Source organism: Sus scrofa, chromosome 2, assembly GCF_054392235.1.
Source record: "Sus scrofa isolate SSC_HxYL_T2T_F1_AM1 chromosome 2, Sscrofa_HxYL_maternal_Yorkshire_Landrace_v2.0, whole genome shotgun sequence".
Taxonomy (NCBI): Eukaryota; Metazoa; Chordata; class Mammalia; order Artiodactyla; family Suidae; genus Sus; species Sus scrofa.
Window position 1 is genome coordinate 92,123,420 of NC_139384.1, and position 18,379 is coordinate 92,141,798.

Sequence of the window (18,379 nt, forward strand, 5' to 3'; positions counted from 1 at the left end):
TTACTGTAGTATTGCTCTAAAAGCAAATTGTCCTAAAAGCATTTAGGACATTTAGTATTGACCTAAAAGCAAATTGTGATGGACACAAAATGTCCATCAGAGGGATCAGCTCAATAAACTATTGTGCATCTATATTATTAAAGACTGCCTCCATTAAAAGACTGAGACATCTGCATATACTGATAAGAAATGATTATGTACATTTACCATTGAAAACAAGTTATGTAAGGAATGCTATCATTTTTTAGGGGAGGGTGGGATGCACATCTATCTACCTCTCCCAAGGTGCTTTTTTACACCTAAACTCTCTGGGGAAGGCCAAGCAAGAAATTTATTGCTTTTTGGAAGGGCAATTCAGGGATATAGGAGGTAAACTTACTTTTCATCTTATTCCTGTTTGTATTTTCTACATTTGTTATCAAGTGCATGTACTAACTTTTTAAAAATATTTGTTTTTGTACAAATGTCCAGCCACTTTAACACCAAAGCCTTCCCTCAGCCCTTCTCAAGCCCTTCGTCCCCGCCCCCAAATCCCTTGTCTTTTACTCAGACAAGTTTCACCAGCTGGTCCTTCACCAGCAAGAAGAGGCTTCTGCTCCGAGGAAGGGAGCTGAAGGGTGGGGAGCAACCCTAGAAAAAAGGTGTTTTTAACTCCTGGAGATCTGAGGATTAGAAGAACTGCGTTAATTTTTTTTTTAGATTAAACAGGGATACAGATATGACTACCGAGCTGTAGATAAGGGGAAAATAGGGACCCCCTCCCACCCCGCCAAAAACCTTCCCAATCATTAATTGCGAAGGAAATTTAAAGCAGAACCAATAGAGTTTGAAAAAGCGAAAGCGGGTGCGCGCTGCATGCCGGGACTTGTAGTCCCTTCCGGGGTGGTCCACAGTGAGGCTGCGCAAAAGAGCGGACGCTCTCCCGTGCGCTCTCCCGTGCGCATGCGTGCGACGGCGGGGGCGGCAGGACTGACTGCACCTGGACTGAGGAGGCCGAACAGGCGTCCGGGAGCTCGGCATGGCTGTACCCGCGGCGTCTATGGGGCCCTCGGCATTGGGCCAGAGCGGTCCCGGCTCAATGGCTCCCTGGTGTTCAGTGACCAGCGGCCCGACGCGCTATGTGCTCGGAATGCAGGAGTTGTTCCGCGGCCACAGCAAGACGCGCGAGTTCCCGGCGCACAGCGCCAAGGTGCACTCGGTGGCCTGGAGTTGTGACGGGCGTCGCCTGGCCTCGGGGTCCTTCGACAAGACGGCCAGTGTCTTCCTGCTGGAGAAGGACCGGTTGGTGAGCTGCTGGGGCCCGGCCCAGGCTAGAGAGAGGGGCTGTGGTAAAGCGAGGTGTGGTGGTAAGGAGGGTGGAAGGGAGGAGGGCGGAGGACTAAGAAGGGGTGTGGGGTCAGTGGCGTGCGTGGTGCGGAAAAGAGGAAGGGGTGTGAGGAGGGGGGGACAACGGGTTGGGGTGATGGGGGTTAAGGACGGGGTGGTGGAGAGAAGACTGGTAGTAAGGGGAGGTGGCGGTGTGCAGGGTTGTAGTAGTGAGATGTGAAGATGAGCGGGCAGTGGCGGTGAGGAGGATGGTGGGGGTGTGGGAGTGGTAGAAGGAATTGGGTGGTGGTGAGGAGTGGCTGGGGCAGCTCCCTGTGGTGGTAAGGAAGGCCTCCCTCAAAACGATAGGACCGCCTTCGCAGTGAGCAGGTGGATTGGGATCCTTGGTGGCAGAGTAAGGCTGGAAGACCTGAAAGAAGGAGAAAAGCCAGGGAGGGCAAAAGAGTAACAGTGTTGCTCCGGAACCCATTCCCAGATCAGTTCAGACTGATTGGGGAGCGGGGAGAGAGGAAGAATAGTGGGAAGAGATTGGGGGAAGAGGCTTTGAAAGACTGGACCCTTTTTTTTTTTTTTTTTTTAGTTGAAGTATAGTCGATTTATAGCGTTGTATTAATTTCTGCTGTACAGCAAAGTGATAAAGTTATACATATGTAGACATTCTTTTTAAAAAATACTCTTTTTCATTATGGTTTGTCACAGGATATTGAATAGTTCCCTGTTGGACTCTTTTTAATTATCCAAACTTTTTTTGGTCACAGGGTTTGAATAAGGTTAAGTTACATATGTTGGCAGGTACCTCTGAGTGTAGTGACATATAGATTCTGTTCTTTCAGGTCAAAGAAAACAATTATCGGGGCCATGGGGATAGCGTGGACCAGCTCTGTTGGCACCCAAGTAATCCTGATCTTTTTGTCACTGCATCTGGAGACAAAACCATTCGCATCTGGGATGTAAGGACTACAAAATGCATTGCCACCGTGAACACTAAAGGTGACTACTCAGAGAGAGGGCAATAGGAAGATAAGCTACTTATAGCCATTTAGCAAGTGTTTTCTGAGTATCTTCTCTGTGCACAGACCTGTAGGTATTGGACATTCTGAGCTGAACAAGATAGTCTCCAGCTCCAAGGACCTTATCGTTTAGTGCAGTGAGAGAGACATATGAATAATAATAATAAAAAAACTAATGTAGTATGACATGGATCATCTTAGACTAGAGAAGGCTGCAAGGTGGATATCAGAGTGGAAGTGCTTCAATTGGCCTGGGGGAGCTAGGGAGGGCCTCCCAGGATTTGAGCAAACCCATGGAGTAGCCATAGAGATTTAATGGTGAGAGTGCAGTGGGTGGGTGGGTGGGCAACCCCAGAAGGGAACAGCATGTGCAAAGGAATGGAGAATTTGGGAAACTGCTGATAGGCTAGAATAGCTGGTCTTAGGATTTGTAGACTCTGTTCTTTACCAGGTATTGTCCTATAAACCTTGAGGCCATTTATTAAATTTTATTGACTAAGATGGTATTGATTATGAAATGCATCAATATTTTATGTACCACTTTATTTATCAGATAATGATGATACACCAAAAATTTGAGATAATGAAATGTGAAAAAAAATGCGTCTTAGAATCAATAAGGTTGATGGGGTTTTTTTTGTTTGTTTGTTTATTTTGTTTTTTAGGGCTGCACCCATGGCATATGGAGGTTCCCAGGCTAGGGGTCTAATCGAAGCTACAGCTGCCAGCCTAGACGATAGCCACAGCCATGCCAGATCGGATCTGCATCTGCGACCTATACCACAGCTCATGGCAATGCCAGATCCTTAACCCACTGAGTGAGGTCAGGGATCGAACCTACAACCTCATAGTTCCTAGTGGGATTCGTTTCCTCTGCGCCATGATGGGAACTCCTAAGGTTGATGAAATTTTTAATTGATGTATTCAATGTGGGCCATTGGACTTTGTTGGCAAGACCTGTACCTGGAGTTGGAATGATGGAGTCATTCCCCCAAGTAAACAAGTGATGATACGTGAGTGATTTAGGTGGTTACATGGATGAACATTAAAAACTGGTTGTATGTGTATACCTAATAGAGAAGAATTTATTGATAAAGTGAAGTTAAATTTATTTAAGTAAAAATTGGGGGGGGGGTAAGTTTTAAGAAAAAAAAATCTCCAATGAAGAAAAGTATAGCTGTTACATGGATAGTACAAAAATTGTGAAAATGGGAGTTCCTGTTGCGGCACAGTGGAAATGAACCTGACTAGTATCCATGAGGATGTGGGTTGGATCTCCGGCCTCACTCAGTGGGTTAAGGATCTGGCGTTGACATGAGCTGTGGTGTAGGTTGCAGACTGGCTCGGATCCCATGTTGCTGTGGCTGTGGCAGGCGTAGGCCGGCAGCTGCAGCTCCCATTTGACTCCTAGCCTGGAAACTTCCATATGCTGTGGGTTCAGCCCTAAAAAGCAAAAAAAAAAAAAAAAAATTTGTGAAAATGGCATGTGAATGGCTGGAGTTTGGGAAGCGCAGGTGTAAGAGAGACTAAGAGGCTTTGGCATCAAATCCAGGTTTAGATTTTAGCTCTTTTGCTTCACAGCTTTGACAGTTTGGTTCATTTCTCTTATCTTTCATTTCTTCACCTATAACGCGGGATAAAAAAGTGTCCCTTAGAGAAATATGAGAACTAAGGGAAACTTTGTAGATGAATGTGGTGGTAGTTGGTGATTTGTAAGTAGTAGTTTGCTTCCATTGATGAAGACTTTAGTGAATGAGCTCTGACGATGTTCTAGTCTTTTTGTGATAACAGAATGAAGTTCTAGAGAGTTATGGGCTAACAATATCTTGCTGATTATATCTGGGTTTCCAGGGGAGAACATTAATATTTGCTGGAGTCCCGACGGGCAGACCATTGCTGTAGGCAACAAGGACGATGTGGTGACTTTTATTGATGCCAAGACACACCGTTCCAAAGCAGAGGAGCAGTTCAAGTTCGAGGTCAATGAAATCTCCTGGAATAATGACAATAACATGTTCTTCCTGACAAATGGCAATGGCTGTATCAACATACTCAGGTAAGGGACTTTTAGCTTAGGGTTCTGTCCTCTCTTTGCATTGGGTGCTGTGGTGGATACCAAGATGAATTAGGTGTGAGTCTATGCTGAAGAAGCCAAAAGGACAGATACAGTTGACCTTTGAACAACACGGATTTGGGCTGCCCAGATAATCTGTGGTTGGTTGAATCTGGGATATGGAACTGTGAGTACAGAGGGCCAACTCAGGTTATTTTTGGATTTTGACAATGCAGAGAGTTGGCACCCCTCACCTTGTTCTAGGTTTCACTGTAGTAATGAAGAATTCTAACCTTTCTTGAGAATCTTCCACCTTATCTTTACTGAGTCCTCACACAGATCCTCAGGAGCTGATGGTATGTTTCCCATTTCACACATGAGGATCAGGGACTCAAAGAGGTTAAGTCACTAGTCAGCTAGTGAGCGTTAGAACTGCATGCACCTTGAATTATAGCATAATCGTACCCTTACAGTCTCAGCTTAAATATTACTTTCTCTCTGGGGATGCCATCTTACCCCAGGGTTAGAAGCTTATTTTATGTCCTTCTTATTGGAAGCATTCCTCCTTCTACTTTATAATTGCATGTTTACTTGTCTGTATCCTTCATTAGGCCATAAATTCCATGAGAGAAGGGACTGTCTTTAACTTGTTTGCTGTTGAGTCCCTAGTGCCTAGCCCAGTACCTGCTATACACAGTTAGGATCTCAGTAAATATTTGTCCTCTAAATGAATGAAACTTTGGAAATGAAATTCAGATCTTTCTGATTCTGTTCTTTCTGCTATGCTGGGTGAGTAGTTCAAGGCAGGGTGAAATAGGTTCTGTGTGAGAAGCTGGAAGTTTGCTGTAGAATCCCAAGGAAAGAATCTTACTAAATTGATTGTGGGAATTGGGGGTTGAAGGAGGCAGCTTCTAAGCTTGACCTTGAAATAATTATAGAATTTTTTTTTTTTTCTTTCTTTCTTTAGGGCTGCACCCACAGCATATGGAGGTTCCCAGGCTGGTGGTCTAATGGGAGCTACAACTGCTGGCCTACACCACAGCCACAGCACCACCAGATCTAAGCTACATCTGCGGCCTATACCACAGCAATGCCGGATGCTAAACCCACTGCGTAAGGCCAGGGATTGAACCTGCGTCCTCATGGATCCTAGTTAAATTCATTTCCACTGTGCCACAACGGGAACTCCAGAATTAGAGAATTTTAAGAATCAGCAAAAGAGAACTGCACAATGGACAAAACAAGTGTGAATGAGCGTGACTTATTTGGAGAATAGTTGGTATGAGAGGTCCTGACACAGGACGATAAAGTCAAAATATAATTTGGGAGCAGATTATTTGGGCCTGGAATATTGTTTTTAACAACTTTAATTCTATTCTATAGGCAGTTTTTTTGTTGTTGTTGTTTTAAAGCCCTTTTATTAGAAAATAAAACAGATGTAGAAAACCATGTCACCAGTATAGCTTAATGAACTATTATATGTTATATGCCTAGCACCTGTTTAACGCTACCAGGTCAGATAATAGTACTTTGCTGGCCACCTAAGAAGTCTGTCTGTGGGCTTTATCCTAATCAAAACCCCTTCTCCCCCAAAACAGTTTTATAGTGTTTCTTTATGTCAGCTTTTATAGTATTTCTTTATTGTTCTAGCTACCAAGTGTGCATCTCCAGATACTCTAATTTTGGCTATTTAAAAAAGTTTGATATGTGTTTTAAGGCTGTTAAGCTATGGGATCCCCTTCATCCCTTTCTTTTACTTAGAATTTAGCTGTTGAAAAACCAGGCTGTTAACCTATGGAACTTATCCCAGTCTGGATTTTGCTGATTCCATATGCCTGCTTATTTATTGGCATTTAAGAGACATCTGACATGTGCTGTCATCTGTTCAGTTACTCAGGAATACAGTACATTTAGAGAAGGCATGATAAAGGCTTGGTTCTTCCCCTTTGTCATATGATAATGAACTAGTTACTTATCACCTCTAAAGATGATCAGCTAGTTTTTGTTTTTGTTTTTCTTTAAGAATCACTATGGACTCATGAATTTAAGCAGAGGAGATAAGTTTCAATCTGTTAACCTTATTGAAGTTCAAATTATTTCATCTTTAGCCAGTGGGAGCCTCTTGAAATTCCTTGCTAAGTCATTTTTTGGCCACGATCCTAGTAGCCTTCAGTTCTTGCTCTTTTGTTTTGACAAGATATTCTCAGTTTGTCTTGTGTGTTTCCTGCCTTAGAACTTTAATCAGAAGATTCTCTGATCTTCTGGATCTTTTTACTGGCGAGTAATATTGGAGCTAGGAATGTCCTCATTGCCAGGTTGGTCATTGTTTCTAGACCCATCCAGTTGACCTTCCAGAGCTAGGACATATATGTATGTATTTTTAAGATAGAATACCTACCTTGTGCATTCATACTGATAATTTTCCAATTAAAGTTCACGACTATAGGAATTTTAGTAAACCACTTCTGTATTACAGATATGTCTCTTTCCTTCCAAACTGAGTATTCAGGTTCTCAAGGATGCAGGGGATTATAAAATAGACTATTCCATGGTTACTTATTACCTTCATCTCATATAACATAACAGATATCTTAGAATAACAATATTACCGTTAGCACCAAAAATCTGATGACTTAAAATAAAAAATTCTGCTTTTTGAATGTGCTCTTTTCATTCTTCCTCCTTTAGAAAGAATAATTAGTACTATATATTGTCAGAACGTACAGCTATTTTATTTTATACCTTACCTTTAAACATGCACAGTCTCTACATGAAACTATATTTAGTGCCTATCACCAGCCTTAGGCTGATAGGTTTCTAGTCATTTTTTTTTTTTCAATTTTTAAATTTTTTGTCTTTTTAGGGCCATACTCGTGGCATTTGGAGGTTTCCAGGTTAGGGGTTGAATCAGAGCTGCAGCTGCCATCCTACGCCACAGCCACAGCAACACGGGATCCAAGCCATGTCTGGGGCCTATACTACAGCTCATGGGAAATGCCAGATCCTTAACCCACTGAGTGAGGCCAGGGATCGAACCCGCATATTCATGGATCCTGGTCACATTTGTTTCCGCTGCGCCATGACGGGAACTTATCTAGTCATTTTGATTGTTGAAGCTCATTCTCTAGATTACTCAGGAAAAGTTCATGGGAACGGTATTTCCTGAGTTCATACTTATTACAACTTACATACTTAGAAAACCAATGGATACTTTATTATATTGTGCTTATTATTTTGTGCTTATTATTTGAACTCTTTATAATTGATAGTCACTTGCTAGATGTAAACATTTTGATCATATTTTCTTGCTCATGTCTCTTAATTATGTCACCCCATTTTCTTTTGGCATAAGGTGTTTCTTTGAAAAGTCTGGTGGTAGTCTAATTTTCTTTAAAGTCCAGTAATTTTACTACCGTATGTCTTCATGTTGGTTGGTCTGGGTTCTTATTCTTAGGTATGTGGTGTACTGTTTCACTATATCTTTGGAAATATTTTTACCTCTGGAAAGTTTTTCTTGAATGACAGTCTGTGATGTTTGTTCTGTTGTCTCTGGTTTTCTTAAGTGTCTCCTGTTATTGTGTTAGTACCACAGTCCTCGTCCCACAGTTTGATTGCTCTCTGTCTTATTTTTCAGCTACCCAGAGCTGAAGCCTGTACAGTCCATCAATGCCCATCCTTCCAACTGCATCTGTATCAAATTTGACCCCATGGGGAAGTACTTTGCCACAGGAAGTGCAGATGCTTTGGTCAGCCTCTGGGATGTGGATGAGTTAGTGTGTGTTCGGTGCTTTTCCAGGTAAGCAGCTCTACCAGAACTTTGCTTATTGGAGGAATTAATTTTATTTAATTTTGGGTGAAATTATGGCCTCCTCTCCTTGGGTTACACTAATGTCTGTTCTGTCTACTCTGTTATAGGCTGGATTGGCCTGTGAGGACCCTCAGTTTTAGCCATGATGGGAAAATGCTGGCATCAGCCTCGGAAGATCATTTCATTGACATTGCTGAAGTAGAGACAGGTAACTAAGCCCTTGCTATCTTAACGAGATTCCTCTCTTTCATCTCGGGGCATCAGGACTTCTGTCAGGCATTTTCATTCCTGCAAGTTACTATTGCACCAACCAGCATTAGCATCCATGAATTTGTCTCCTTAAGGCAAGTTTGTGTATTATGACTACTGTAGTCAGGTAATGAGGGAGCAAAGGGTTAGGAAAGAAAGGGCCAGTTCTGTGGAGTTCCCGTCATGGTGCAGCAGAAGCAAATCCGACTAGGAACTGTGAGGCTGTGGGTTTAATTCCTGGCCTCCCTCAGTGGGTTGAGGATCTGGTGTTTCTACAAGATGTGTTGTAGGTTGCAGCTGCAGCTTGGATCTGACATTACTGTGGCTGTGATACAGGCCGGGAGCTGTAGCTCTGATTAGACCCATAGCCTGGGAACCCGCATATGCCACAGGTGCGGCCCTAAAAGAAAATTTTTTGCATTTTAATCACTTTTAATTCTTCTATTATAACAAAATTTTTAAAATATAGAAAGGAGAAAGAATGAATGGATGGATGAATGGGTAGATGAATGAATGATCCCACCATTTGAATACAACCCTTTTTAGCATTATGGTGTATTTCTTCCTGTTTTCTTGCTTGTATGTGAACTTAAAAAATAAATGTATATAAATAAAAAATAAATTATCAAAGTAGATGTGACTTGTTTTGAAAAGCAACAAAACATAACTTGAAGATAGGAAAATGAGAGGCGAGTGTTCATTTTACAAAAGAATCTGATTTTATTTTATTTTTTTCCCAACTAAAAAAAAAATGGTTTTGTCTTTTGTTTTTTTCTTCTGTAGTGCCACACTCTCTGCATGTGAAAGTTCCCAGGCTAGGGGTCGAATTGGAGCTGCGACCTATGCCATAGCCACAGCAATGCCAGATCCAAGCCGTGTCTGTGGCCTATACAGCAGTTCATGGTAACGCCAGATCTTAACCCACTGAGCAAGGCCAGGGATTGAACCCTCATCCTCATGGGATACTAGTTGGTTTTTTTACCACCGAGCCACTGTAGGAACTCCTAAACATGGTTTTGTTAAACAAACGAAGGAAGAACAAACAGAGCATTTTTTCTAGCTTTTGATATTTAAAGTTTTGGAGTAAATTTGCCAAAATAATAAGTAGGTTTTTCTTTTTATATTTCATATGTGGAGGCTGCTCTTGCTCTCTTTTTTCATTTTTTAAAATTTTATTGATTTACAATGTTGTGATAATTTCTGCTGTACAACACATTTTTTTTTTTTCATCTTTGGCCGCCCTTGGCACATGGAGTTCCTGGGCTAGGGATCAGGTCCCAGCCGCAGTCATGCCTAAACCACAGCTGTGGCAGTGCCAGATCCTTAACCCACTGTGCTGGGCTTGGGTATTCAACCTGCGATCCACTGCTCCCAAGATGCCACCGATCCAGCTGTGCCATAGCGACGACTCCTGTACAACACGTTTTTTAATGTAGCTTTTTGTTTTTAGAAATACATGATACTTTAGTAAAATAATTCAAAATGCATGGAAAACTTTAAAGAAAGTAAAAAGTTTGCAATTCCATGATTCAGAGATTACCACTGTCACTGTGGTGGGTGTTGTCCAGCCATCCAGGTGCACAGCTCCTTCGTGTAACCCTCCTGTTCATGTGATGCAGGCACGCTCTCCTGCTGCTCCAGGATGTCACAGCTTCTTCCATGGCCATGGCTGCTGAGCTTTACTGCGGCTTTTAATGGGGTTTAGAATTCCATTGGCTATCCCAGAATATACCTAAGCTGCTCCACTCATGGGTGGCTTCTGCTTTTCGCACCATTATAAATAATGCTGTGAGGAGTATCATTTTATGTATGTGGTCATCTTTTTTGGGTAAACCTTTGAATTGGGATTGCTCAGTCCACGCTGCTCACATTTTGTGAAGGACCAGACATCCTTACAGAAGAGTTATTGTAGTGTTTGCTTTCAGCAGCAATGCATGCATGGAGTCAGAGGCCTAAAGGGCAATGGAAGGGGTCCAAAACCCTTATATCTATGTAACAGAAATTTACTCAGACATGTAGCTGTAGATTGCTAGGTCCTAGCATTATGAAGAGTCATTAACTATCCCCGAAATAGGTTACTCAAAAAAAAAAAAAAAACCGAAAAAAAACCCCTCATAATACAAGTGAATCTATTTACAAAACAGAAAAAGACTCAAAGATGTGGAAAACTAACTTACAGTTACCAAAGGGGAAAGGGAGCAGGGAAGGGATAAATTAAGAGTATGGGATTAACAGATACAAACTACTCCATGTAAAATAGCTAAGCAAGAAGGATTTACTGTATCATGCAGGGAACTATATTCAATGTCTTGTAGTAACCTATAATAGACAGTAGTCTGAAAAAATATATGTGTATAACTGAATCAGTTTGCTGTGCATGCTGTACACCTGACACTTAACACAGTATTGTTAATCAGCTATACTTCAATTGAAGATCTCTATACGCACACATGCATATGTGTGATATGTGTTTAAACAGGTTATTGAAATATAATTCGCATATCAATTATATTGAAATGTATAATTCAGTCAGTATATCCTGCATTCTTTGGGAGTTGGGGGAGACATGCCTGTGGCATGTGGAAGTTCCCATGCAAGGGATTAAAACTGCTGCACAGTAGTGACCCTAGCTACTGCAGTGACAATACTGGGTCCTTAACCTGCTGCAACACAAGGGAATGTCCTATCCTATGTTTTATTTTTTTTATTTATTTTTTTTTTTTGTCTTTTGTCTTTTTGTTGTTGTTGTTGTTGCTATCCCTTGGGCCGCTCCTGCGGCATATGGAGGTTCCCAGGCTAGGGGTCGAATCGGAGCTGTAGCCACCGGCCTACGCCAGAGCCACAGCAACGCGGGATCTGAGCCGCGTCTGCAACCTACACCACAGCTCACGGCAACGCCGGATCGTTAACCCACTGAGCAAGGGCAGGGACCGAACCCGCAACCTCATGGTTCCTAGTCGGATTCGTTAACCACTGCGCCACGACGGGAACTCCTATCCTGTGTTTTAAAATCAGCGTCATGCTGTGAACATTTTATTGCATTGATCTTAATGCTAAGGTTGAAAAAAAGTAAAGTAGGACTAAAAAAAAAATGGCTTTGGAAAAATCATGTTTAGTTTCGACTAGAAGAAATAAAATTTGGGGGAAAAATCTATTTGCAAGGCATTGTTTAGTAGAAAGATCTGTGGCTTTGGAAACAGACTGACTTCATGTGCTGACTCTGCTGCTTCCTTGAGATGTGACATAACTGTGCAGCCACCTGCTTCTTTATAAAAATGGGATTTAAAATCATTACTTGCTTTGCTAGATTGTCATTATATAAAGTATAATCCATCTGGCTTGGAAGGGCTGCTCAACAAACAGCTCCTGATGCTGTTTTTTCAGGGGGTGCAGAATAGGGTTCGAGCAAAGGCTCTTATGTTAACTGTCCTGTGCTGCCAGGCTTGTGACCTCTCTGGGCCTCAGTGCTCTGTAAAATGGGGGTGCTGATTGTACTTCTCCTCTGGGTTATTAAGCATATTAAATGAGTTAATGTAGGTAAGTACTTCATGAGTGTGGTCTCTTACGTATTGATTGGTTTCTCTATATCAACATTTTTAGGAGACAAGCTGTGGGAGGTGCAGTGTGAGTCCCCGACCTTCACCGTGGCTTGGCACCCCAAAAGGCCTCTGCTGGCATTTGCCTGTGATGACAAAGACGGCAAATACGACAGCAGTCGGGAAGCTGGAACTGTGAAGCTGTTTGGGCTTCCTAATGATTCCTGATAGAAGGACCTGATGTACGGAGAAGGCCCAGGCAGAAGCTTCCACTGCATAGTTAGTTTGGTCTGTCCTCTTGGAGCTGGTGGGCACCTAAAGTGTTTGTAAGTTGGAGTAAGTTATACTTGTCAGGCTGCCCATTCCAGTTTCCTTTCTGTTTGTTATGTTAGCTCTTCCCATGCCTTGGCCCTTGCAGGAGGGCTCTGCAGTGATGACACCAGCATACCTCGTTCTCGGGGCCTCCTGTCTTCCTGCTTTTGGGCATACAATGGACTTTTGTTGGGCTTGCTTCTACTTCGACAGGACCTAGTTTGGGGGGGTGGGTGGGTAAGATGGGATGGGAATTTTTTAATAATAAAAATATATATAATTTTGAGACCTGAGCATTTAATAAAACTGACTTTTTAATTACAGGACTTTTAGGAATTTAAAAATTATGATATCATTATTATTATTTTCTTATGTTATTATAGGAAGGAACATGTTGTTCCGTTTTTAAAAAATTGCAGATAGAATTTAAATATTGTAATTCTCTCGTAAGTTGTTTATGTGTACGTATACCTGGCCTCATTCTACAAAGATTCTGTAGGCAATGAATTTATGTTAAACATTGAGAATAGTGGTAGAATATAAATAAACACAAAATCAGAATAATTTATCTGCCTATAAATTAGAATAGGAAGTCAAGACTAGGGGAATTCAAATAGAAATATGCAAAAAATAAGGAAAAAGGCCCTAATTGAATGATTGAACTCAAATTCTGGGTCTGTACTCTGGTGACAAAGTGAAGGAGGGTCTCAGCCAGCTAATTCCTATTAAAATAAGCACATGCCAGCTCCTCAGAGAAAGCAAAGCATATATTAGCTCTTACCTCAAGGAGAAATGGCTCATGTAGGGGGTATTTACCTGTGAGCACTATCTTGGTTTTCATTGTACTTTAATGCATTCTGGCATTAAAAAAAAAAAAAAAAAAAAACCACCAAATCAAAATATACCTCAGCAAAGTTCCCAGGTGGATTAGAGAGTTAAGGATCTGGCATTGTCACTGCTATGGTGCGGGTTCAATCCCTGGCCTGGGAACTTCTTTATGCCATGAGCATAGCCAAAAAAACCCCAAACTGAAATATACCTCAGTTAGTGGTTTTTGTAGAAAATTTTGGAGAAAGTAAATTAGCAAAAGGAAAACTTATGTTTCTAACACCAGGAGTTAACCACTATTAGTACTTTCATATATATCGTTCTAGGAGTTTTTCTGTGCTCATGTTTATATATAAAACATTTATTTTTTTTAAGGGTACTATCTAAGGCATATGGGAGTTCCCAGGCTAGGGGTCAAATTGGAGCTGTAGCTGCTGGCCTACACCACAGCCATAGCAATACCAGATCCGAGCTGTGTCTGTGACCTACACCATAACTCATGGCAACTGCAGATCCTTAACCTACTGAGGGAGTCCAGGGATCGACCTGGCAGCCTCATGGATGCTAATTGGTTCATTACCACTGGGCCACATGGGGGCTCCAAAAACATTTAGTTTTATGAAAATCTGAAGGGGTTGATCAAGTCTGACAAGATCAAGTGTACAGCGTGCTCAGCATCATTTTGGGCAGTATATAAAGTGCTTCTTAATAGACATTTTTATTATTATTCTTATTTTTAACTTTTTAGGGCTGCACCTGCAGCATATGCAAGTTCCCAGCCTAGGGGTCAAATCAGAGCTGCAGCTGCTGACCTAGGTCACAGCCACAGCAACGCCAGATCCAATCCACATCTGCGACCTACACCATAGCTCATGGAACACCAGATCCTTAACCCACTGAGCAAAGCCAGGGACTGAACCCTCATCCTCATGGATACTATTCGGGTTTGTTACTGCTGAGCTGCAGTGGGAACTCCCTGATGTTTTTATTTTTTAACTTTTTAACTTTTATTTTATTCTTGGCTGTGCTTGTGGCATACAGAGGTTCCTGAACCAGGAGTTGAACCCAAGCCACAGCATTGACAACACTAAACCCTTTAACCGCTAGGCCACCAGGGACTCCATTAATAGTCGTTTTTAATTTTTGGACATTCGCTCTGTCCAAGGCCCATATGCTGTCTGTTGCAATGGCTATCCTGTTTCCATTTGCCTTTCCCATCATACAGATGAGTAAACCTTGGCTCTGAGCAGTCAACTCGGCCCAGGTTGGTGTGTGAATGATGGAGCCCTGTCTTCCGGCGAAGTTTCATGCAGCCCAGAACAGCCTCTGTCTCCACCTCTCCTGAAGTATGGAAGGAGAAAAGCCTTTTTAGTTGCATACCAACTTGCCATCTCATTATGTAAGAAGTTCGGAGTTGTCCATGTCACTGGGCGTAAACTTTGGCGCACTGTTTCTTGTTTTTGTAATTATCTGTCATTCCTGTGGTTGTTGCTGTTTCTCTCTATATCCCCACTTAGCACTGGAATCAGATGCTACGGGTTTGGTCTAGATCCTTGATAGTTGATCAGTTCTCCACTCTTCCATCCATGTGGATTTTTTCCTCTGGCTTTGTATAAATAAAGATCCACTCAGCTTATCACTTAAACAAGAAGAGATTTGTTGCCTTCCTCTCAGGGAACACTTGTAGCAGCAGGAAGACATATCTCCATGAGGAAAGAGCTCCAGCTTGTGGCAGACCTCACTGACTGTCAAGGCCTAGCCAGCAGTTATGGAGTGGCTCAGAAGTCTTGGTCCCTCCTAGAGAGATGATATATTGTCCGAGGTTTGGGATCACTCTGGTCTGAGTGATTTTTCTAGTTCAGAGAAGGAACCATGCCATGCAGAATCACATCTGGCCATGGCTTATTTGGTCAGTCCAGGTGTGTGATCCTACACCAGCAAGCCGGAAGCCTCACACCCTCTATCCCTTTTCTCCCCAGTCACATCTCACACTGGGACTGAAGCCTTGTTGGCAGGGAAAGTCTGGGTTTTGCTGTGCCAGTGACCCATTGCTGAGGTGACTAGAATTTCAAGTCAGGTGAAGATGATGGTGTGTCTTGCTGAGATTCTGGATTCCCTACGGCATGGGATCCAGGGAAGGAGGAAACCCACCAAGTGTTGAGCTTCCATGAGGTGTAGGTGTGTGTGCCTTGAGGATTGTTCCCTCAGCCCTAAAGTGTTGGGGGTAAGGCTGGGAAGAAGGGGGAGGGTTGTGCAGGGGGCTGTGTGGGGGAGGGTCATGGGTGGCGAGGCTCCTGGCAGAATGTGTTGTGAGGCTAGAGCAGAGAGTCCTGGATAGAACTAAAGAGCATGTGAAGTTTGAAGCAGGCTGTGTTCTCTACATAGCAGGAGACTGAGGTGTCAAGCACCAGAAGGTGAAGCAGGAAGAGGGCAGTTCTGGGACCCCCGGAAGAGAGAGAGAGAGAGTGTGTGTGTGTGTGTGTGTGTGAGAATGTGTGATGGGCTGGTTGGGGTGTGATGTGTGTGTCAGTTGAGAATGACCAGGAATGGAGTAGATACACCCTTAAGCCCTTTTCTGTTCAAAGATGTTTGTTTTCTACTCTCTAAGGATTTTAGTCACAAAGAGACCCTGAAATGTCTACCTTCATTGGAGGAAAAGCCCACCGATGAATTAAGAGGTAAGCCCTATCTTTGGAAGGAGAGAGGGCATGTATAGGAATGCAGCACACACTCAGAAGCCCCATGTGTAGGTGGGTATCGCTGCCTTTCCTCCTCCTGACACTCTGGTGCCCTGGAAATAAGGTGGCTTCACACTTGAGCAGAAGTGGATTTGAATCCTGGCTCCAGCAGTGATTGAACTTATTTCCCTCATCCATAAAGTGGGGAAGATGAATCCTCTTCTCCTTGGGTCCTTAGGAGAATAAAATAAGATAAAGGGATTGTGACGCATCTGACATGGCACCTGCACACAGGACATGCGTCATACATCCCTTCCCCGTGAGGAGGAGCAGCGTCTAACATGAGCCCAGGCTGCCCACAGAGACAGGCCATCAGTCCGCCAGCTTTCTCGGCTCCACGTGCCTGAGCTGAGCGAGCTGCGTTCATCATTCCGGGAGAAGGCGCTGTGCAGGGAGGAGACTTATCCATCACAGCCCGAGCGTGGTGGGAGGTCCAGAGGAGAGATGTGAGGGCTGCTTTCTGTGGCAGTCTGTTTGCCCAGGATGGATGGCGTGCCTGGGAACAAGTGGAGCAGAAGTTGGGGCTGTGCACAGACGTGGGAAGAAGGGGCAGGAGGAGGATAAGCTCTTGTTAGCTGAGCTTGCTGGGAAGGGCCTGGATGGAGAGGAGGTGGACTCAGTGGGAGTCTGAATCTGGAGGGTGTGAGGATGGAGCCGAGGATGTGGGAGAAGGGCCTGTAGGTCGGATCAAAGGTGAGGAGGTGGCAGGGTCCTGGGATGTGGAGAAGATAGGCAGGTGGAATGTGAGATGTGACTGGGGAGAAAAGGGATAGAGGGTGTGAGGCTCCGGATGATGTCAGTTTGAACCGGTTGGCAGTGTGGCCTTGGTGAGTAGGGCAGAGTCTGATAGATCTGGGTGGAGTCCTTATTCTGCCACCACGAACTGGGAGACTGGTCAAATTGCTTATCTCCATAGCTGCAGTTTGCTTTTCTTTACAGTGTCCGTAATGGCAATGCAGCTTACGAGGGTTAATGAATTGGCATGTGTCAAATGCCTGTCACATTGTGGATACTTGGTAAGTAGCTACTGTTGTTTTGCAGGTGTTAATACACCATCCTTGTGCAGTGGAAACCCTGGTGCCTCACACAGCTTTCCTTGTCTCTTAAGCTTATTATATTATGTGCACAATAAGGGGGGTGTGGTGGGATGGGGGGAATTTGGAGAAAATGACTATTTTACACATTTTTTAACATCCCCTTTTGAGCTAAGTCCCTTTGTTAATGTTTAGGGACACTAAACTGAAAGGTATTCAGCCAGCGATTGCAAATTTACTCCCGGAGTTCCCGTCGTGGCGCAGTGGTTAACGAATCCGACTAGGAACCATGAGGTTGCAGGTTCGGTCCCTGCCCTTGCTCAGTGGGTTAACGATCCGGCGTTGCCGTGAGCTGTGGTGTAGGTTGCAGACGCGGCTCGGATCCCGCGTTGCTGTGGCTCTGGCGTAGGCTGGTGGCTACAGCTCCGATTCGACCCCTAGCCTGGGAACCTCCATATGCCGCGGGAGCGGCCCAAAGAAATAGAAAGAAAAAAAAAAAAAAAGCAAATTTACTCGCAGTTCACATGTTTGAAATTGTTGCTGACATGGAACCACAAGCTGTTGAACTTCAAGGCGTCTAGCATCTTAGTCTTTCATCCCTTAGGAGAAGCAGGCAGAGCGTGAAAACATGCTCATCCGATGAGCAGTGTCGTAGCACAGAGTCACTGGCATAACTCATAACTTGCCCTGGCCGGAATGCTGTCGGAGATCCCCGGGGTCACCGTGGATTTGATAGGAACAAGCTGCTGAATTCACCTTATTTTCTTTTTCCTTCTCTGTGATGTTACTAGAATACAGGTCATTCAAGGGTGCAGATACATCAAAGAATCTGTCAGAACATCTCAGGATGTATGTCCTTGAGGACCAAAGGAGATCTGGGCGGGGCACAGGCCATTTCTACCTGGTCATCAGCTGTACCCAGAGTGGGGATTAGAGTCAACTTGGAGAAAAGTTTATCTCCTGAAATGAGATATCACTGTGGAATTCAGGTTGAGGATGACCAGGCCTATGATGATTTACTGGATATGTGTGATGGGCTGCATCTCCGAAACAGTAGCTGAGGGCCTGTGTCCAACACGTAGAGAGAGAAGACCCTCTTGTTCTCTTTGTAGAAAGGAATCTTGTTGATGGACCAAATGTCTGAGCTTCCTCTGACTGCCGGGCCTTGTACAAGAGAGAGAAGGAAAAATCAGACAGCGTACCTTGGACCCATTTTACAGATGAACACGGAGGCTCAGGGAGGTTAGGGAACTTGCCCAGGGTTACCCAGTCAGTACACTAGTTTGAAGTTTATGTTCTTCCACTGTGTTTTGTCCTGAACGTGGGTCCAAAATCCCAGGTGTTTAGGTTTAGCACAGCCTAGAGGTACCTTCACAGCCACACAGCTGTAAAGGTGTCGGAGCCTTTGAAGATTGTCATCCATCAACATTGGGGCCTGTGTGGATTTGTGGTAAAGTTGTCATGATGCTGGTGGGCAGACACCAG

At 43.6% G+C, this 18,379-nt stretch overlaps 1 protein-coding gene across 25 annotated transcripts in view; it reads left to right on the plus strand.

Annotated features, from left to right (window-relative positions):
* Positions 1–942: 942 nt before the first annotated feature.
* Positions 943–18,379, plus strand: part of THOC3 (THO complex subunit 3) — a 291,571-nt gene continuing 274,134 nt past the window's right edge. For 11 of the 25 annotated variants that reach the window (XR_014838023.1, XR_014838027.1, XR_014838032.1 and 8 more), the window contains exons 1-9: positions 943–1,285; positions 2,160–2,316; positions 4,188–4,392; positions 8,024–8,185; positions 8,305–8,405; positions 12,047–12,308; positions 14,348–14,521; positions 15,731–15,800; positions 16,800–16,876. Coding sequence is in view for 1 of the 25 variants with exons in the window: in XM_003123664.7 (XP_003123712.1) it covers positions 1,019–1,285; positions 2,160–2,316; positions 4,188–4,392; positions 8,024–8,185; positions 8,305–8,405; positions 12,047–12,210 (1,056 nt within the window). In the remaining 24 variants the exon portion in view is untranslated. Of the gene's footprint in view, positions 1,286–2,159; positions 2,317–4,187; positions 4,393–8,023; positions 8,186–8,304; positions 8,406–12,046; positions 12,581–14,347; positions 14,522–15,101; positions 15,801–16,799; positions 16,877–18,379 lie in introns of those variants that run through there. The other 14 variants (XR_014838035.1, XR_014838037.1, XR_014838025.1 and 11 more) reach the window with 6 other exon arrangements.